Source organism: Passer montanus, unplaced genomic scaffold, assembly GCF_014805655.1.
Source record: "Passer montanus isolate IOZ18808 unplaced genomic scaffold, ASM1480565v1 scaffold167, whole genome shotgun sequence".
NCBI classification, from domain to species: domain Eukaryota; kingdom Metazoa; phylum Chordata; class Aves; order Passeriformes; family Passeridae; genus Passer; species Passer montanus.
This window is the reverse complement of record NW_024363938.1, coordinates 353,367-375,461: the sequence shown is the minus strand read 5'-3', so window position 1 is coordinate 375,461 and position 22,095 is coordinate 353,367. Positions and strand designations below refer to the sequence as shown.

The window sequence follows — 22,095 nt, the reverse complement described above, 5'->3', positions numbered from 1 at the left end:
ACTCTGCGACCTCCCCAGGCACAACAGGCAGCTCAAAGACCACAGGGGAGGCTCAGATAACAGGGACATGTGCTTCTGAATGCTGTTTGCACACTGGGCAGGAGGTGAAAGGCTATGGCGTGTCTGGGAGCAGGGCCCCCACACACACAGACACTCCCACAGTGCAAAGTGAGCAGTGCTGAGCTTTGCCTCTGCTGCACCGTGCCCAAATCTGAGCAACAGCAGCAAATCTCTGCCCTGTGGGACCACAGGGTAGTCTAGAAGGCATGCAAGGCTCAAAGGGACTTGCTCACCCAGATCCCTGAAGGCAGAGATCACTGCCAGGTCTACAAACCCCAATGTGAGCAGGTGAAGTCACAGCAACAGCATCCACAGCTGAGAAACGGGGTGGAAACATCTGTGCCCCAGTCTCAGCTGTGGAAGGCATCACCTGAGCCCTCTTTGCCTCTTCCAAGGATGAAGCACCACCTCTGGCAGGCTGCTAATGCACGGATAAACCAGATTTGCTTCAAGCTAACGTGCTGAAGAAGCAGGGAAATGGGGTGGGGGGCAAAATGGGGTGGGGGGCAAAACTAGGTTTCCAAGAAGCAGCTGCCTTCTCCTCCCACTTCCAGCTGAGCCTGGCAGCCTCCCTGCTTCCTTGGCCTTGGGTTTGCATCTCTGTTTTCACCCTGGTACAGCCAAGCTCGACAAGAGCCTCGCAACAACTCCCTGAAGGATTGAGCAGCACCACGAGAGATGCCAGGGCTGTGGCCACAGCAGGGTGACCCTGGCCACCTTCAGGAGCCCTGGTGTGTGCCACAAGGCAGGAGGGGAGGACACGGGGATCCATACCGTTGAGCAGGGTGCCAAAGTGCAGCACTTGCAGGTACTCTGCCTCCCGCATGAATCCTGTGAGGGGAGTGGCCCAGCCTTCGCTCAGCACCTGCACCCACTGCAGATCCAGCTGCAAAACAAACCCAAAGGGGTCACACTCCTGTCACACTCCTGTCACCAAGTCACGCTCAGAGGTTGCTTTTCCTTCCCTTCTGCTGAAACAGCATTTTCATTTTGTTTTGCTTCAAATACAGGACATTCATAACCAGGAGAAAGACATGGGGGATGTAGCCTGAGGCTTTTTAAGCCAGACTCACACACTTCCTCAGCTTAGAATCCCAGAATGGTTTGGGTTGGGAGGGACCTTAAAGCCCATCCAACCCACCCCCTGCCATGGGCAGGGACACCTCCCACTGTCCCAGGCTGCTCCAAGCCCTGTCCAGCCTGGCCTTGGGCACTACCAGGGATCCAGGGACAGCCACAGTTGCTTTGGGCACCCTGTGCCTGTGCCAGGGCCTCCCAATATCCCACCAAACCCTGCCCCCTCTGGCAGCTTGAACTGTGGGGCTGTGTGAACACAGCAGAGGGGACTGACACCCTGCAGCACAGAGGGGACAGAAAATGGCTGAGGATCAGGCTCCCCCCTCAGCTCACCATAAACCACAGCCAGAAAAGGTCAGGGCCATCAGAAGAACACAGGCCCCTCTGGCAACATCCTCCTGGAAGCTTCCACCCTTGGAGCAGCTAAGTAGTGTCAGAAGCTGTGTGTGACAGTACCTTAGTGATCTCCAGTGCTGGCAGCTTCTCTGCCTCAGCCCGGACACTGCTGAGTTTATCCTCAGGCACAAAGAGCTCCAGAACATCCTTGACTGAGCCTTGGGGCACGATGTTCTGAAAGACAGAGACAGGCAGCGCTTGTAACACGCTGTTTGTTACAGGCACACCAAAAAGGCAGTGTCCCAAAGCAGGGTTCCAAAGCTGCCAGTGATGGTGACATCAAAGTGACCCACCTGTGCCTGGAGGAGCTCCACGACCTGCTGGATGCACTCAGACACCGATGTAATGTTTGTTTTCAGCACCAGTTCAGGAGCTTCGGGTTTCTCGTACTCTGAGTCAATCCCCGTGAATCCTACGGGCAATTAACCCCCAAATTAAACTTATTTAATAGAATAATCAGTGCCTTGGAGACAAGAACACTATACAAACAACCAGGGGGCATTCAACCATGCTGGGTAGAACAAGTGACACTTGTGACAGTAAGATTAGGGGAGCAGGATCCTCTTGTGCACTACAAAGGGCCTTTAGACACCCACCCCTATTGTGGCACTGCCAGGACAAGGCATCCAAAGCTTTGGAAAGCAAAAGGCAAAATAAGATCTCATTCCTCCATACCTTTGATCTCTCCAGCTCTTGCCTTTTTGTACAGGCCCTTCACATCTCTGCTTTCACAAATGTTTAGAGGAGCATCTACAAAGATTTCAAAGAAAGGAAGTCCAGCTGCCTCGTGAATTTTCCGTGCGTTTAGACGATCCTGTTGGAAGAAAGATGGGGAAAATCTGAATTGCAGCAAAAAGGCCTCCCTGGATTTTGATACAAGTAAATTAATCTCTCTTTAGATTTATTCAATGTACACTAATTCTAATAAGGGGTTTTCATCTCACTTCCCTCCTTTTCTTTAAAGACACTTTAAAAAAAATTGTAAAAATCTACAACTTTGACCTGTTTTCATCTTTTCCCATGCAAAACCTCAAGATCTTTTCGTTAGGCAGGACAGCAGAACTTTAGATTGTGAATAATTATCTGCCCTATGTGAAAACGGTCAGACCTGATGATCTCAGAGGTCTTTTCCAACCTCAGTGATTCCTTGATTCTACGAAAAAAGGAACTGCTTGCATTGGCCTGATAACAGTGGCTACGGAAGTGAAAATCGCAGTCAAATCTTTTTCCAAAAGACCAGTGAGAGGTCTAGGTCAGGCTGCTGTGACTCCTTTCTGCCTCTGAGGAGTTAATAGCAGGGAGATCTTAAACTCCTCTTAGCTTTTCATTAATGTGCAGCACTGAATTTATCCGGCGAGGCCACTGCCCTCCAAACACCGACTGCGCGCGGTTGCGTGTCAGCGGCAACTGACGGTGCCTTTAGGAAACCCTCTCCACAAACCATCTTCATCGTCTGGGATGAAGCTGAGCAGACAGCAGGACCCCTGGGATCCTCACACACTCACCTTGGTGAAGGGGGAGATGAAGCTGGTGATGCAGACGAGCCCCGCGTCGGCGAAGAGCCGCGCCACCTCGGCGATGCGCCGGATGTTCTCCTCGCGGTCCTGGGCCGAGAAGCCCAGGTTCTTGTTCAAGCCGTGCCTGACGTTGTCACCATCCAGGGAGTAGCAGGGGATGCCATGAGCCACCAGGTACTCTTCCAGAGCAAAGCCAATGGTTGTCTTGCCAGCTCCAGAAAGGCCTAGGGAAGGCAGAAGGGTGAGGGGTCAGGTTTGAGGTCAAGAGAGTGAAAACGAGCGACACCAGCGGCCAAACTCCTGTCTGAAGTTCCCTCCCTCATTCCTTCCTAAAGGAAGTTGGATTCGTCCTTCACAGATGAAGGACGAACCTTCACCTTTTCAACCCTTATTGTTGAAGGGGTAGCATTAATGCCCTGATAAAAGCATCTACAGCCCAACCTCTGGAGGGGTCTAACCCAGCAGTGAGTCTTGCTGGGTGCCAGGAAGCAGGGGAGGTTTGAAAGGATGCTGCTTCTTCGAGGTCTCTCCTCATCTTCCTCTTCCTCCCCCTGCTCCCACTGCCAAGAGCCAGCTGCTCTGCCATTCTGAACCCAAGGAGAGGCTCTTGCTGTAACCACGTGGAGTGGGACAGACTCCAGCAGCAAAGGGCCCCCATCACCTTCTTCTCTAGGGGTGTATTCCAAAGAATAATCATCAGCCAGTGAGCTCAAACCTTTCAGACACAAGATTTTTTAGTAATACTCAAAAAAGGAAAGAAATTGCCTTGGGTTGAGCTTTTGGCTTCAGAAACTATATAAAAGCAGATTGGGCACTTCAAAATTGAGGAGGAGAACAGAAACATGCTTTAATCCAGCAGCTCCAACCTAAGGTGACAGGGAGGCAAATCAGAATGGCTTTACAAATCCTTCCAAGCACATCCTTCAACATCCTCCAGCAGCCAAAGAAAATGCCAATATTTAACAAGCAAAGGAACAACTGGACAACTGGCAAAAGACAGACTTGTCTAAATATTAGAAACGAGAAATGCAATTATCATTTCTGACAGCACCTAATCCCCAAACAATGAGTTTATACTTCAAGGCAGAAAAGAAGGGCAATAAAACAGACGCAAAGGATTGCTTCCAGCGTGACTCTGTGGCTGGGAGTGTTTATTCTCCAGACAAGGTGACTGCCTCGTGCTGCCTCAAACACAGCAGACCTACAGGTCCCAGTAAACTTCCCACCGCTCCTGAATGAAAACATCCGCGTTTTGGACAACGCCGGGTGCGTTCCACTGCCAAAGACTGGCTGGATTGGAGCCAAGGCTTCCTCAGCTACACACTTGGGAACAACAAGTGCTACCCCGAGGGCCTCTGACATGTTCAAAGGAGCCTGAGAGCAGCTGGGAAATCCATAAAAACATTAGTTATGGGCAGCAGCTGCCAGGGAGAACATCTTGCTGCGCCAGCATCGCGTGTCTGCGCTTCCCACGTGGGGATGTTTCGCAATTCCCGGCTCGCAGGGAACGCTGACGTTTCCTGCAGATCCCAAATCCCCACCTGCCAGCCACACTCATGGAGTTTCAGAGGTGAGGCCACGCTTTCACACCCTGACAAAAATACCTGTGAGCCAAACCGTGCAGCCTCGGAATCCTCCCCTGGTGCCGACAACTTGTCCTCTCTTACTCCTGCTGACATGGTGGGCTTGGTAAACCACGTTGGTGGCTCCCTGAGAAAACAGAGCAGAACAAAGCGCTTCTGTTACCTTTGCTGCTCTCAGAGCAAAAGGAAATCTCTGCTGGGACAAACAGATGGGAGAGAAATGCAAATCCATTAATGAGGTAGCATGGTGTGGTGGTTCACACGATGAACTCTGGTGCTTTGGTGTGAGTTGGATTTCTGTCTCAGCAGCACAGACTCATTTTTTGGAGGCTCTCTGCCTCTGCTCAGGGTGTTTCTGGTGGTGATGCCTTTGTGCCAGCAGGGAGAAGGGATAAGGTGACTGTCTTTGCTGCACTGCCAGGTGAGTGATCCCCCTGCGGGCAGGCAGGACACAGAGCCTGGGCAGAGACACCCTCCCTGCCTTCTCAACAGTTTCAAACACAGACAGCCTCAACTATTACTTTAATCAGACTTGCAAAACAACAGTGACTTCAGGTGCTAATTTGCTGGCTGTGTAACATGAGAACTGCAGCTGGGGCAGGAGCAGCCCAAGCTGGGCACCCATGGGATGGGAGGCAGAAGAAACATCCCCTGATGTGTCCATGTGCATTCCCCAGCACAATGCTGAGCCAGAGGCCTGAATTTTGGTGCTTCCTAATTCTGGTGGTTCCTAACCTTGCTGACCCCAGAGTGTCTGCAGGGCTGCAGGTGAAACAGCCTGGCTGTGCCCTGCAGCTCCAGCAACAGCACCTCCACAAGGAATGCTCCACATGAAATATCCACAAGACCTTGTTCATTGTGAGGATGATGTTCCCAACTGAGGCATGCAAGGGAAAGAACAAGGATATAAATATATCCTGGCTACATATCCAGGGAAGTGAAGGTTGCATGGAGACCTCACAGAACTTCCCAGTATCTGAGGGAGCCTATGGGAAGGTGGAAAGGACTCTGATGAATAGAACTCTGTCCTGTTCATCAGAGTGACAGGACAAGGGGAATGGGTTCAGGCTGAAAGAGGGGAAATTCAGGTCAGTTGTACAGAAGAAATCCCTCCCTGTGAGGTTGGGAAGTGGTGCCCAGAGAAGCTGTGGCTGCCCCTGGATCCCTGGAAGTGTCCAAGGCCAGCTTGGACAGGACTTGGAGCAGCCTGGGATAGTGGAAAGTGTCCCTGCCCATGGCAGGAGGTGGAACTGGATGGCTTAAAGTCCCTTCCAACATAAACCAGTCTGTGCTTCTATAAAAAACCCAAAATATTTCTAGACCTGCCCCCGAAAAGGTGAGTGAATGCTAAACATCCTGTGTCTCAGAGAAAAAAAAAGATAAATAGCTCAAGACTTGGTTTCTGTGGTTTGTTCTGTTTTGTTGCTTTTTGTGGGCTTTTTTTTGTGGGGGGTTGTCAAAAGTTTGAACATTTTGAGCTCTCAAAGGCGAGACAGCACCACCATAGAATCATTTTCTCCCATCCCCAGGAGTTCAGGCTGTGTCCCACAGGCGATGAGCCATGATAACGTCCGTGCCTCGGGAAGATGCAGGACCTGGCACATTCCTACACGGCTGATGTAAGGAGATTGTTCTAACTACAGGGTGCTGTGCCATAAATCTGCGCTGTGTGAGCATCTCAGAGCTGTTATTTTGCACACTGGCACCTTTGGGAGCTTGGGAAAGCACCACTGAGGGCATTTTTGCAATTCAGCAACTGTCACACCTCTCCCACCTGCCGGGAGCTCCAGATGGTACCAAATCCCTCAGATTTTTCTGCTTTCTTCATAAACTTCCCAGGAAACTCTTCCCAACCCTGAGCAAGTGGATGGGCTGGGAGCTTGCTTAGATGGGAATGGGAAAGACCAACTTCCCACCTCATCATCCACCAGCTAGGAATGGTTTGGGAAGCCAGAGCTGGAGTGTGGTGGAAAGGAGTGAAGGCACCAGGAAAACTGGTCATTAATGGCCTGAGAGCAAATCCTAGAGAGATTTTGCCTAGGAAGAGCAAGATGGCTGGGAGGCAGAGAGGAGCAGGGGATGGGGTTTAATCAGATGCAGAGCTGTCCTGCTGATTTGATTCTCGGGGTTTTAACCCTGTCATTGCAAATCAAACATGTTTAAATAGATAATCCAATCGTCATCACAACATCAACACCTGGACGTTGGGCCCTAAAGCAGGGACAATTTAGGGCACTGGTAAGCATGTCTTGGAATAGTTTGGGTCAAGGAAACGAGGTTTGGGAGAGGAACTTCTGACTTATAATTCAGCTCCAAACAAGGCAACAAATGTCCCAGCAGCATCTCCAAAGAAGGGCCGTGCATCCCCTGCCAGACAGATGGCTGAAGATGACACTGCCACGCTCTCCCCACTCCTTGGAAATCTGCTGGTTGGCCCTGTCTGGATGAGCTCAGTGCTCAGCCCACCCTGCCTTACCTCATCCAGGAAATGAGAAAAAAAACAAACACGTCGCTCCAAGCCTTGGGCTGAGGCTGCAGCAGACCAAGAAACCAAACCCTAACTCTGCTTTTGGCCTCCCCTCCTACTGAGCCCTTCCATGAGGCTGGCAAACAGGGGGACACCAAGATCTTGGCTGTCTTTAGGATCAGGCTTGACTGAGCTGCCTGTCAAGGGTCTGTCAAGGCTTAGTTTCCAAAGGGAAGAAGCTTTCCACAAGATGCTGCCCTGCTGTGTGAAAGCTTGCAGCCAGAGGCACGAGGCTTTTCCTGAGATGTGGCCTCAGAGAGAGCAGTCTTGCTGGAAATCAGGAACCATCAGTGTCCTCTGCTCTGAGAGCCACCATTGCTCAATTCACAACATCCCAAAAAGTGACCTCAGCTCTTCCTGAAGTAATTGGCCCTGCAAGGGAGTAGCTGTGCTTGCCCACAGAAATTACGTGTGACTACTCAAGGAGATCTTATCACAGAGCATCTTCTCTTCTCATCTGACATTAAAAGCACGAGGTCTGTGGAGCCTCTCCCAGACATCACTGACGCTTGTTGGGAGCAGAACCACTGCACATTTCATAGAAAATGCACCAGACAAGAAACATTTATAATCATACACTTATGGAGGTGTTAAGGCTGGGAAAGACCTTTAAAATCATCAAGTCCAACAACCAACTCAGCACCACCACTGTGTTCACTGCTAAACCATGTCCTCAAGGGCCATATCCACATGTTTTTTGAACACTTCCACGGATGGTGATTTCACCACTTCCCTGAGCAGCCCATTCCAATGTTCTACGACCCTTTCCACGAAAAAAGTTTCCTAATATCCAATCTAAGCCTCCCTGGCACAACTTGGGGCTGTTTTCTCTCCTCCTGTCCCTGTTCCCTGGGAGCACAGCCTGAGCCCTGCTCGTCCCCCTCCTGGCAGGGAATTGTGCAGAGCCACAAGGTCCCCCCTGAGCCTCCTTTGCTCCAGGCTCAGCCCCTTCCCAGCTCCCTCAGCTGCTCCTCATCAAAACCCCTCCCCAGCTCTGTTGCCCTTTTAGGTTTAGGGTTGTCCCAACAAATTGCATGGACATTTTGCCATCTCCCACTAGGATTTCAAGTATAAACTCTGGTCCTTAGGGCAGCACCTCCTCCTGCCTCCACATCCCCAGTTCTTCAACCAGCACCTCCATGGCTGCATGGGAACGTGGCAACAACCAACTGCAAGTGCCACGTTCCACAGCTGAGGGGTGGAAATGAAGGACAGACGGGAGCTGAGCAGGACATTTGAGAGATCCCGAGTGCACACAGCACCCTTGCTCAGCCACCCAGAGAAGGCAGAGCTCCGTGATGCTACAGAAGGAGAAGAGCAATAGAAAGCCACGCTGGCCCATCAGATCCAAACCTGTGTCCTTATGGTGCCCTCAATTCACCCCTGCCTGCTGCAGCTGGCACAGACACGGGTCTGGAAGCTGTCCAGGAGCTGCAGCAGCATCCGGCTCTGGAGAGGGACTGGCTCCCGAAATCGCGGCTGGCGGCGAGGCTGAGCAGCGCCGCGCTCACTCAGCACCAGCATCCAGCTGGCAGCCCCAGGGAAACCCTGACCCAACAGCCAGGGCAGGGTCAGGACTCCCCCAGCTGCCTTTTTATTTATAGGGCAAGCTCACAGCACCAGGAATATGATTCATTTTTTTCCAGTCAAGCGTTTCACACACGCCCTATTTCGGTACCGCAGCCTGGACACGTCTGCGGGAAGGAATAATTAGAGCTAAATAAAAACAGAGGCTTTTGAAATGTTTTCAGCTGATCCTCTTTGCAAATGGTAGAATGGGCTTTTAAAATGATAGAATGATCAAGCAAGCCTTCACTTTCACAGGCAAGCAGTGGGATCAAGCACAAGGAGGGATTATTGGGGTGTCCTGTGCAGGGCCAGGGATTGGACTTGATGATCCTGGTGGGTGCCTTCCAGCCCAGGAGATTCTGTGATTCTGAGTTTGAAGTCAAACACTTCCCTAAGCCTCAGGAGAGTGAGCTATCCCATCATTCAAAAAACCCTCCCAACTCCTGCCAGCATACTGAAAAAAAAAAAAAATTAAATATCTTTTCCTACCAGTTGGGTTTGATGTATAAAAATTACATTTTTCAAAATTTTCCTTAAAAATTATTTTCTTTTACCGGGGCTGCTGTGGCAAAAGGGTGATACTCTATCCATGAGCAACCAGAGGAAAAAAACCTCCTGTAAAAGAGTCATTTGCTGAAGAAGAGCAAAACTGATACTCCAAAGAAAAGGAGGAAGAGAGGAAAAGGGGGGTTTTGTTTGTGGAAGCAGAGATTTGATTACAATCATATTGAAGAACAATGGAGAAACCTTGGCATCTCTTACACTCCAGCTTAGCTCTTGTAACCCAAAACCTATGGACTTTCCCCAAATATTCATTTACTGCACTCAGGCAGAAAATGCTTCCAACCCAGCCCCATTCTTTCCCCAGGGAAAACCCCAGCAAGGAGGAGTTACCCTGGAAATTTTTTTTACCCTGCTTAACCCCTCAGGATGCAGGCCCAGATGGGGAAGTGGGACCCTGCAAGCACCTTTTGTACTGCTGCCATGCTATTGTCCCTGCTGTGCCACCACCTCCCTGCTCCCATATTGGTGTCCCCACTGTGCCACCACCTTCCCAGTGTCCCTGCTGTGCCACCACCTTCCTGCTCCCATGTTGGTGACCCTGCTATGCCACCACGTTCTTGCTCCCATACTGGTGTCTTTGCTGTACCACTGCCTCCCTCCTGTGCCACCACCTTCCTGCTCCCATGATATTGTCCCTGGTGTGCCACCACCTCCCTGGTGTCCCCAGCTGTGCCACCACCTTCCTGCTCCCATGCTATTGTCCCTGCTGTGCCACCACCTTCCTTCTCCTATGTTGATGACCCTGCTATGCCACCACCTTCCTGCTCCCATACTGATGTCCCCACTGCCACCACCTTCCTGCTCCCATACTGGTGTCCCTGCTCTGCCACGACCTTCCTGCTGTCCCCACTGCTCCCGTGCTGGTGTCCCCCTGTTCCCTGCCCACGGGCTGAGTCTCCTTTCCCAGCACCTGGAGGTGAGCAGGAAGGTGGTTTTCTCTTTGTGTTTTCTCTCCAGACCGAGCTGGGCAGTGACACTGCCGTGTCACCCCGGCCCTGCCAAGGCTCAGGGGCTGCCAGCACTCCCAGTTCCAGGCAGGATGCTGGGCTGGGATCCCTCTCTCCACCCCGTGCTCTGAATGAAGCCCAGCAGCTCAGTCTCTCCTTGGCATTCGCTGCCTGTTCCTTTGGCATCGCCCCCGGGGCCCTGCCAGGAAAGAAAACCTTAAGGAGAGCAGCAGAGCCATCCCAGTGCCCCAAAACAAGCAGCCTTTCAGCCTGGAGACAGACAGCTGCAGATGCCAAACCTCACTAACACAAGATTTTCAAGCTGCTGTTAAGCTGAAGCCGTGTTTTCTTAAGCCACAAGAATTTCTGAGCTCTTAGCAAGACCTTATTTGCTGATGGCAGCTCAAATATTTTCCTCTTGGCATAAATTCACACAGCTTGGGTTGTCACAATCAAGTCTTATACAACACTGGCACACAAAAAAAGAGAAGAAAATCAACAAAAATCAGGCTCATGTTCCAGTAACTTCCCAAATCAGATGCTGATTTCTACACTGTGAGTCCAAATCAGCAACTGGGACTGAAATCTGCCTCTCTGAGGGCTCCCAGCTCAGGCGTTCCCTTATCTTGGAATGAAGTGATGTCACTACTCTCATTTCCTCGATGCAGAAAAGCTACTGACTCATCCTGTGCTCCTACATTTTTGGGATAAACTTGTAAGGCCAGGGCAGATGTTCTAAAAACAATCTCCCCGTTTTCATTCCTGAAATCTCAAGGGACAGCTGCAGGGACAAAAAATATTTAACAAACAAAGCATTTTGTCAGGCACTGACAAAAAGAACAATTTAAACACAAAACCCCTCCATGGTGACCCAAAGTTTTAATATTCAGAGCAGTTCTGCTAAATTATCTCCCCCAGCTGAACCCACCTGAGCAGCTGGGCCCCTGCTCCTTTTGCAAACAATGGGTTTGACATTGCAGAAGAACTTGCCTTGGTTTGATGCCTGCCAGGAAAACACCCAGAACACACGGTCCTGCTTCTCTACCTTCTCCTGGAGAAAAAGATCTGGCTACAGAAATGGGAAACTGAGTATCAGTCCCTCAGATTGCAGGAACAAGAGGAAAAGAGGGCAAAGGTACAGATTCTGACTACACATTAACTTCAGTATCAAAAAGATTTCCAGCTAGGAACTGTATCCACATGTAAATAATTTTTTTCCCCTGAATATGAGATCCAGGAATTTAATTTGTGGGTAGTGGTTCTCTATGGTAAATGTACTTGTCCCACCTCCTGCTGTGGCAGGACAGGCACCCTAAACCTGAGAACAGGTCACAATCATATGGGGATAAGATACTTTTACCATGCCCAACATATCCCTCTCAGGAAACAAATCCTTAGTCCTTAGAGAAGTTCCAGTGGTTTCACAAGCAGCAGGAGCTACAGAGGATCTGTGTTCCAAGCAGCTTCATCAGGTTTTAAAATGCATCTATTTCTGACTCCAGGGAAGGGAACGGAGCTGGGAAGGGGCTGGAGCCCCAGGAGGGGCTGAGGGAGCTGGGAAGGGGCTGAGCCTGGAGCAAAGGAGGCTCAGGGGGGACCTTGTGGCTCTGCACAACTCCCTGCCAGGAGGGGACAGCCAGGGGGGGTAGGGCTGTGCTGCCAGGGAACAGGGACAGGAGAAGGGGAAAGGGCCTCAGGCTGGGCCAGGGGAGGCTCAGCTTGGACAGCAGCAGGAATTTCTGCATGGAAAGGGTGCTCAGGCCTTGGCAGGGGCTGCCCAGGGAGCTTTGCAGTGCCCATCCCTGCAGGTGTGCCAGGAAGGGCTGGAGGTGGCACTCAGTGCTCTGGGCTGGGGACAAGGTGGGCACTGGGCACGGGGGGGACTCCATGGGCTGGCATGGATTTTCCAGCCTCAGGGGTTCTGTGATTCTGTAAAAGAACTCATTCTTCTGTGAGGCTTCTCCTCTGCAGCCTGAAGGAAGGGAAAAGCTGGACTCCAGCCCAGGCTGGTGGGCTCTCAGGGCGAGGCCACAGGGTGCCTCTCCCTGCCTCAGGCTGGGTGTCCAGCCTTGAACCCGGTCTCCTGTGCCCCATGTGCCTGACTTTGCAGTGGTCAATGGTCACCAGCAGGCCACAGGACACCTCTGTCCACTTCAGCACCTTTTTTAGGGTTTTCAAAGTGCAAAAGCAGCAGCAAGAAGGAGCTCAGGGGAACTCAGCCAGAAGCACCACACAGGACACGGTTAAATGGGGGAACTTTGCCTGGCGGGCCAGAAGTTCACTAGGCTGGAAAAAACCATTATGATGAATTCATGGAAGGAAAGTTCATCAAGGACTATCAGAAGGAAAGGCACAGCCTCTGCTATCTCAGGTTGTAAATCAGTGGAAAGGGGGACAATGCACTGGTGTCCCAGCCATAAACTCTTTCCTGGCTGCCACTGGGAATGACAGAGCCAGATTTTCCCCTCACTCAGCACCTCCTCAGTCCCCTCACAATTCCTGCTGGATGAAGACAGAGCCAGCCCTTCCCCTCATTCAGCACCTCCTCAGTCCCCTCACAATTCCTGCTGGATGAAGACAGGGCAGTTTTCACTGCTGTACCACTGAATGTGCTTCTCTACAAAACCAGTTGCAGGAGACAAGTGCAGGTTGAGGACTTCGGGAGGATGAAGTTTTCCTCCCCCATCTCCCTGTGTATCTGAGCCCTACAAGATAGTTTTTTAATGTGTGAATGCATACAGGGTTACCTAGACCCTGGCCTAAGCCAGCACCAGAAATGTTGGACTCTTCCTGAAGGAGTGGCTGCTCAGCATTCCCCTACCCCACCCTAAAGCAGGTGCAGGCACAGCCCTTGGTCATTCCACACTGCTCAAAGGCTGGTCCAAGGACAGTTCCAGATTTTCCTTGGAGATTATTGTTAGTTGGTCCCTCAAAAGTTCACGCAAACTCCCAGCATCTCTCCTAGGGTGGCATCACCCCCAGTTTTACAGCCACAGAAGGGTAGTGGTGAATAAGACCAGCAGCAGATGAAGACTTCAGCTCCCACAACATTTAAGACATAAAAATGACATTTGTTTGAAGAGCAGCTCCCCTGGACTTCAGGCTGCACCTCTGAGAGCTCCGCACCCCTCACATCCATCCCCAGGGTCTCAGATCAGCTTTCCAGAGACGCAATGAGCATTTCCAGGGCTGCAGTGAGCTGCCCGTTGCTCATCATGCCCAGAGGCAGATGCCCAGCTCAGACCCCCACAGCAGCCCTGTAAAAAACCCTCCTCTAAAATGACTTTTCCCCCCTCTCCCCACGCTCACTGGCAACACAACCTAATGATCTTCCCATCAGAAGGGCAGGGCTGGCCTGAAAAATGACCTCCCACCCAAGCACGCTTTTTGCACCACAATGGGAAGCTAAAATACAGTTTGATACCGAAGAAAACATTTTGTTCTGCCAGAGAGGCCACGAAGACCTCCAGGTCAGAAAGTCTTGGAAATGTAGGTGCAGATGGTTGTTTTCCAGCAATGCACAGAAAAAGCTCATCTCAACAACCCACAAAGTGCTGCAGCTAACAGAAAATCAAATCAAATCTGTGTAAAACAACTCCTTCCTCAAGCTCTGCTCTCCAAGCACATTTTGGCACCCACTCAGCAGACAAAGCTTTTGACACATGGAGCTGTAACTGAGCCAAGCTGTGAGCAAAGACCACTCTGGGAGGAACAGGAGGCAGTGCTAGCAAGGAACTACCAGCCCCACAGGCAAATCCCACCTTCCCAGCATCCCGTGGCATGACGCGCAGCCAGGGCTTTTTTGCATCCCTCCTTTTGTTAATGATACACTCTGTGTAAATTTTCACTTGGAAATGATTAAGCTGTGAACCCATTAAAGAGCTATTTCTCACTCCCTTCAGCTGTGACACCCCGCTCACGATAACAGCAAATTCATAAATGGCAACCTGAATTACACAGCCTTTTTCTTAATGGATTTTTGAGAAGCAAAGTGTACCAGCAGTGTGACCAAAGTACAGGTTCAAGCATTCACACAGGCCCTACATGCCACTTATCTTTTGGGGGCATGTACAGCTGTGAGTTTATCTAAAACACCTGGTTTCAGATAGGCAAGGGCTTTTCATTCCTAAAGGCACACTCCAGGATCAACATCAGCCCAGTCAGAAGAATAATAATTAAAAAAAAAGGCAAATATGCCAGCGTTTGTCTTGAAAACCCTCCAGAAAAACAAAATCTCTGTGGCCTAAATCTAATCTGCAGCTGCAGTGCACATGTCTGGGTAGTGTGGGATGGCAGCACCACTCCAACCACCACCAGCAGAGGTGCTCAGATCACACCAAGATGGTTATTGAATTCCTCAGCCCCTGGAGGGCTTAGGCATGGAAAGGAGAAGGCATAAATTTTTAAGAACCTGCAACTTTTCCTTACTTTTCTTCCCTGAAATCCCCCAAATTGAACCTGCCTGCTCTTACAGAGGAGAGTGTGGTTATTAACCACTGGTCTGGTACACTGGCAGCCCAAGTGAATGAAACAGCAAGAGACTGGAAAGGGAACTTTCTAATAGTGAAGAAATTGGAAGAAAAGGGAGAAAGTTGTAATTAACAAAGCAACAGAAGTTAATCACCTCACCTTTCCATGGTCTTTGAAGAAAAGAGATATAAAGCAAACAAAATAATAGAAAATAAACCAAGAAATCCCAAGCATGCAATGAGCAGCTGGGAAACAATCACTTTGGATGTCACGGTGCAATGAGCTGGGCACTGTGTTCCACAGAATAAATCATGCTGTAAGAACAAGCAGCTTGTGACTCGCTGCAGAAAACATGAGTTTGAGAAAACTCACTTTTTATGGAGTGACTCAGTGCAGAGCAAGCCACGCTGACTCTCTGAAATCAGGGCTTTGCTGCCCTGTCCCCCAGGCAGTGTCACTGCGATGAGCTACTCAGAACTGCTTTGAAAAGAAACATCTTCCAAGTTGTTATGCTCTTTATGTTCAAGGCAACAGTTAAGAGTAAGTGTAAGAGTGATGAATGCACGGTTTGGGTGTTTTAATAAGCTTTTTCTTTCATGTTGCTTGGTAATTAAATAGATGGAGATGTACACATGTGCCTGCTCTGCCTGGGGTATCAGTGAGTCCATCTGAACTCTGCCCTGCAGCTCTGGTTTTTTCAACATGAGAGTAGTTTTTAGGCAAAGAAACTAAACCTCTTTCCTCAGGGTTGATTTGATCTCGTGGGTTTGTTGCTCGTCTTTAAATAAATTTAAATAAGCCCACATCATTTGCACATAAGCCCTACACAAACACAAGTGAGCCAGCAGAAGTTCCAGCTCTGTGACCCTCCGGGCTGCAGAAGCACATCCCACTGCAAGCCAGGGATGCCACACCAGCCAGACTCCTGGAGATGCTGCTGCCAGACCAGGCAGGTGACAAAGCTGAAACACTTCTGAAAAAGGCAGTTTCAGTACTGGATCTCCCCAAGCACCTGCAAGGGCACCCGAAGACAAACTTCACTGGCCGGGGACAGGACTCCCAATGCCTCCATCCCGTGAGATGTGCTGAGCTGCACTTTCCACACAGCCCTGGGGACACCAAGCCACGCAGGCAGTGACCCTGCCAGGGCAGGGATGTGGCTCTGGGCTCCGTGGCAAGCTTCTCTGGAGCACAGTGCACCATCTGTGTCCTCCTGGCCGTCAGGAAAACGCCGCTGCGGAAATACCGGCGGCACCGCAGGTGTGTGTGGGGAGAAGGAGCTGCTCTTTCCACAGAGCTCAGAGAAGCCCTCAGCCCTGAAAGCCTCGCTGTGCAAGAGCCCACACAATGAACAAGGGCAGGCCCACAGCTGCACCTCCCTCACTGTGCTCCCTTCACCGTGTGCTTGCTCCTGAGAGCGGGGTTTGCCACCGAGGCACACAGGAGGGACATTGAGGCTCTAAGGTCATCATTACAGAGCTGCCCGAAAAGTCAGTCCTGAAACTGGCCAGGAATAAATGCTTTTCTGTCAATAAATGCACTGCCTGACACGTAGAGGACTTCATGCCTCTTGCAGTGGCGTGAGCAGAAATGAGGAGAGCACAAAGCGTTTCCATATTAGCCAGCCAAAGAGGGATTCCTGCACACCAAGACTCTGGTCCTCACACAAGGCAGAATTAAGATGTCATGTTCATTTCTAAGGACAGCACACGCAGAAGCCAAAAAAAAAAGTTTCTTCTTTACACCTTACCATACTAACAATTAATAAATAGGTGTGCAATTAAAACACCCTCAATCCAGATTCAAACTCCACAGAGCATTCATGCTGAATTTAGGATTTAAGTCCTGGGCTTCTAGTCATTCAATTTGCAAAATGAGGAGCACTGTCAAGTAACACAGTGGTCCATCTCACAATAGCTGGCACTGCTGTGCTTTTCCAAAACCGACAGCTGATCAACATCACCTGCAAAACCCAGCTCTGATGTCCCCTCAGCCAGTGAATAAAGCTGGCACCATCCAGCCTCACAAAACCTGGTCTGTGGGACAAAGAAACTGTGATAAAACTGAGGTTTTAGCAGCAACAAGGATTTTTAGGAATAACAAGGATTCGTGTTACTGGGAGAACGAAGAATGGGGAATAAGAAGGGGCAGCAGAAGGATGATCCTACTGCTGTATCAATAGGGATCTCAACAGGATAAACTACTGTGTCTTCATTTTAAAATGGAACACCTCTGGCTGTTGCAGCTACAAAAAGTGTCACAACAAATGGTGTGTGGGCACAAAAAAAAAAGGTCAAAGGACCCTGAACAAAGTGAAATTCCTTATCCAGGCCTTTGATATAAACTGGAGATGGTTGAAACCAAGAGGATGCTGAGGTTGCAGTTTGGAGAGAGAACTTCCTTTACACTCTGTGCAACCACATCTTCCTGGCACGGGACGGGAAGATCACTAATGGGACATCACCAAACCTCTTGTAATTAGCGAAATCACGCCTTTTCTCACTCCATGGGATACCTGGCAGATAAGCACACAAAAATCCGCCTACAACTGTCAAGCTGATAGCATCTGTTTTGACAGCCACGGCACAAAGGTCAGCCACAAACTCGCTTATAAAGGTCATTTTTCCAGCTCAGGGTGGAGGCAAAGGAGAGGGATTATGCTGGAAGTTCAGCAATACCTCTCTCCTGTCACAGCAATAAACAGAACTCCCATACACAGCTCACGGCTCGCACCTCCCCTGCCTGAAATAATCCCTAAACCACAGGTTTTTGCGTTTCCAAGAACGCCCCGCTGCACAGGCGCGCTTTGTGCCGTGTGGGTTTGGGAGCATTCCTCCCCGGACAGATTACTACTGTCTCCAAAATGCATCAAATCCATCGGAAAAGTTTATGGCAAACTTAGGGGTAAAAAAAAAAAAAAGAAAAAAAAAAGAATCAACCAGCAGAAAGCAACCCGAAAGACTTACGTCAAGATTTCTTCTGGTTCTGATTTAAAACCTGGAAAACGTACGCGCAGCCAGAGGGACCCAGACCCAAGGAGGAGGGAAGGGCAGCCGGCAAGCGGAACGCGATGTCTGGCCGCGGCTGCGATTTGCAAGTTTAATTTCTCACTGAACTTTACATGTGATTCCTTCGCTCTGCCGCGCGTGTTCTGAAGCGATGCTGGGAGGGTGGCGGCGAGCGCCTCGCCAGCTCCTTCTCCCGCTGGGACCGCGGCAGGGGACAGCCAAAAACCCAGGGGCGAGGCAAGCGCTGCCCGCACCTCCGGCCGTGCCGGAGGGGACCCGCGGGATGCGGAGGATGCTCGGGGCGCCCATCCATCCCCGCCGCCCGGAGTGATGGATGGGCTGGCGAGCTCCCGAGCGCTGCCGGATCCCAGCGCAGGAGAGGGACAGGGATCAGCGGGGACCCGCAGGGATCCGGGGGATGTGGGGGACCGCCCGCGTCCCTACCGTATGCTCGCTGCTCGACATGGTGCTGCTGCTGCTGCGGCGGGCCCGCCGGGCCGGGGCTATAAGCGCTGCGGGACACGTAGCGCGGCCCTGGGCCGGCCCCTCTCGGCCTGCGCCCGCCCCCGCCGCCGCCTCCTCCGGCCCGGCCCCCGGGGGAAGCGGGCAGGGCGCTCCGGGCCGCGGGCAGCGGCGCTCAGCCCCCCGGGGCCGCGGGCACGGAGCTCCGGCAGAGCCGCCCGCGGAAAAGCGGCCAAATGAAGCGCTTGGGGCTCTGCTGCCACGGCCAGGGAGAGGAGAGGGAGGGGAACAGCAGCCCACGCAACGCTGCTGAGGGAGAAAGCACCTCCCGAGGAGGATGATGGTGATAAAAATGATGTTTAAAATAAACAGTGCTGGAGGGCTGGTCCCTGAGGGTTTGGCCAAAATGCAAAAAAAAAGTTGAAAGGAAACACAGAGGAGCCTCCCAGCAAACAAAGTGCAGAAGGTGAGGGGGAGAGAAACCCTGTGACTGACAGCTCTGCCCCCAATCCTCCGTTTTCCACTGCTGGAAAAGCTCAGGTCCCTGAACTCTGCTGAAACAGGAAAGGAGAGGCAATGCCCTGGTGGAGGAGAAACCACAGTACAACCCTGGGATGGCCCATGAGCCAGGGACAGAGAAAGGAAGATCCTGGTGGGTGAGTAATTCTGCATCTGAGGGTGAATGGTGCCATCCAGCATGGCTCTTGTCCTCCTGGACCACTGCCTCCTGCTCCATACATGGCTCTTGTCCTCCTGGACCACTGCCTCCTGCTCCATACATGGCTCTAGTCCTCCTGGACCACTGCCTCCTGCTCCATGCCCATCCATGGATCCATCCCAGGGCCACAAGGATGGCTGTGCCAACTGTGCTGCCTCTCCTCTAGGAGGAGATACCTCACTTCTCATGGTGCCTGCAAGAGCAAATGCTCCCTCCAGGACCAACATGCTGAGCCTACTTTAACTCTACAGCACATGATCACCAGCAGTCCATAAAATATTCCTGTTTCATCTCTGTCCTTCATTCCAGCAGAGTTTGAAGTCATTGATGCCCTGAGTCCTGAGTGAAGCCCCTTGAAGGAAAAGGAGAAAGGTGTTGAGATTTTGCAATGCTCCCCAAGGTTCATTCTCCTGATGAAGTCTTAAAACAGAAAAGCAGAAACCCCAAGGGAGCAGTGAAGGGATAAATGGGAATTGAGGAATGGGGGATAAAAGGGATTTGAGGAATGAGGTCTTGCTGCAGGAAGAACAGGTCCCCCTGTGGGAAAACTTGGACGTGAAGGAATGGGGCTGGAAGGAGGCAGCAGCACCTGCTCAACCAATTCCCAAAGGCAGGCAGCTATTAGAGCATGATCAGCTATCAGCTGAACTAATCCCCAGTGTAATTCCAGTTAAACCCATGGCATTACATTTGGGATTAACTCAGCTAAACAGTACCGGGGTTGCTTTTGAGCGTTGCTCATTCCTTGCTTTTCCTCATATTGTTTTTCTCAATTAAGGGCAGATTAAATTTCTGCCATAGAAACAACACAGCGAGGTTGGATGAACAGGGAAAGAAGGCTGAATACAATATCCATTGGGAAAGTCCATTCTGGTACACTTAAATTCACATCTTTGTGAAATACCTTGCCTTTCTGAACCTTCAGGAAAGCAGAAGGGTGGAAAAGAAGCCCAACAGACCAAGGCCAGCAGGGAAACACATTTACTGAAGAACAAGGAGCAGCACCAAGGGGACTGTGAAGAAGAAGAGGCACAAAGAGGGGCTTCTGTAACAACAAACCACTCTAAACCCCCCTGGCCTGACACGTAACTGGTTCTAGAGAGGGCATTTTTGAAGGAAAACATTTTGTTTTTCATTAAAAGTGAGCTGTAGAAAGGGAAAGACAGAAAACAAGTGTTACAATGTAACAGAAAAATTAGCATCCAGAGCATGTAACACCTCCATGTTTCCCCTAGATACCTATCAGTGAGACAGAAAATGAGTCAACATTATCTCCATTTGTTGCATCATTCTTCACTTCTAACTTCATCAAAGTTATTTCCCTTCTAGGAATTAAACTGACTGCTCATCACCTTCCTGAGAATTGGAGCAAATAATACTTTGTGTATAAGAGATCCAAGGGTTTTTCACCTATTTTTCACTTATTTTTCCCAAGCACAATGGAGAGAATGGTGTGAAATTTCATTACATTAAGTTATAACAACCAAATATATTTGGATATTGTCACAAATTTTATTTTGTATGGGGCTTTTCAAGGAAGTAACTGATGAAACAATCAGAAACCAAGAAAAAAAAATCTAGTTGCTTACCTCAAGGGACACACAAATTAGTGACAATTTTCATCAAAGAACTTCTTGGACTATTGAACAAGAGCTTCAGGCTCATGCAGCCAGGGAAAGCAAGAAGGAACTGCCCCTGGATCCCTGGCAGTGCCCAAGGCTGGGCTGGATGGGGCTTGGAGCCACCCAGGACAGTGGAAGGTGTCCCTGCCCATGGCACAGGGTGGAATTGGATGAGCTTTAAGATCTCTTTCCACTCAAACCATTCAGTGATTTTATGATTACAGGGAATATTTTTATTTGTGGGGATTCTCACTCTGTTTACAGGAGTAAACTGGGATCCCTCTCCTTACTGGGAAGGACAAAAGGAAGTCCTGCCCTTGTGCACTGGGATTCAGCATTTTCCCACAAAGTCTGCACTGCCCTGACACCCCGATCTCAAAGAAACAATAAATCCCTGGAGAAAACTCTCTCAGGAGCCCATTGTGCAAGCTGCTACACTAACAGAGAGCAGAATCTATATAAACTCCCCCAAACAGGCCCAGCAAGCAGCTGCTTGTGAGGCATTTGCTCCATCCTTCTTCCCCATTCCAAATCACCTTCTCAGCCCAAATTCCAGTCCCAGCATTACCCAAGAAATTGCCCCAAAGCACCAACATTCACGTCAAGGTTTCCAAGCTGGCCACGACCAGTGGGATAGCTTCACCAGCACCTTCTGCCACCTACAAGGTGGAAATGAAGAGGCCACGTCCCTTCTGCTCTGAGATGCCAGCCCCAGAAGTGCTGCAGCCTCTGGGCAATGCCCTGGAAGGAGAGGGCTGTGCCTGGCAGAGCTCTCCCACAGGGAAGACACAGGGGGAAGGTCACTGTCTCTGAAGTTGCACAACTGTGCTCTGAAATGCTTGCAGGAATTCCCTGATTTGATGACTGCTAGGTGGAAAAGCACTCCACTACTCCCTGCACTCAAGCTACTCCACTGCTGCTGCCTCTGCTCTTGTTAATCTGCTTTCCTAGCACCAGGGAACCTGCAGATCCAGGTTCAGTGCCTTGCTTAGTTTTTCTAGTGATGGAGACACAGTTGTTGCCTTCAGCACCATTTCTTCTCAGATTCTCTGGCTTTGTTTTTTAAAGTGCCAGGGGAAGCTGTCGCCCAGTTAAGAGAGCAGCCTGCAGTCGCTGGGAATGGGACAAACTCTGCTCATCCTGTCCCCAGTGCATTAGGTACCTTTGAAATCTGAATATTCCCCAACTGAACACATGGAACTCCTCAGCCTGCAGAGATACCACAGATACTGAACTGCCCCAACAAGCACTTCCAGCTTATCCACCTCACCTTTCACCCTTTCCACAAAGGGGGTTGAATTCTGTGTACAAGTCAAGGGTGGATCTGCAGCCCTAAAGCCTCACTTGTGAAATGTCAAATCAGAAATAAGCTATGAAAGCCAAGTACAGATTGCTGGAAGCACCAGAGATCCCAGGTTAGGGCATTACCTCCTGGAGTCAGCAATCAGGACTCTAATGAGAACAGGAAACGTTTTTCCTTTCCTTGTTCCATAATTCAAACACACAGTTGGGATCATCCCCAGCTTTCAGAAAGCTGGTTGAGAGAACAAGAGCTCCAGAAGTGACAAGAAATCA

The 22,095-nt window shown here is 50.4% G+C and overlaps 1 protein-coding gene across 1 annotated transcript in view; it reads right to left on the bottom strand.

Moving 5' to 3' along the window:
- Window positions 1-18,283, bottom strand: part of PAPSS2 (3'-phosphoadenosine 5'-phosphosulfate synthase 2) — a 29,322-nt gene extending 11,039 nt beyond the window's left edge. Inside the window, exons 1-7 of the mRNA XM_039703681.1 lie at window positions 18,163-18,283; window positions 4,655-4,760; window positions 3,039-3,274; window positions 2,209-2,347; window positions 1,827-1,945; window positions 1,594-1,707; window positions 835-946 (exon numbers count right to left, since the gene is read on the bottom strand). Coding sequence (XP_039559615.1) covers window positions 835-946; window positions 1,594-1,707; window positions 1,827-1,945; window positions 2,209-2,347; window positions 3,039-3,274; window positions 4,655-4,760; window positions 18,163-18,183 — 847 coding nt within the window. The 5' untranslated portion in view covers window positions 18,184-18,283. The remainder of the gene's footprint in view (window positions 1-834; window positions 947-1,593; window positions 1,708-1,826; window positions 1,946-2,208; window positions 2,348-3,038; window positions 3,275-4,654; window positions 4,761-18,162) is intronic.
- Between the last annotated feature and the right edge of the window lie 3,812 nt (window positions 18,284-22,095).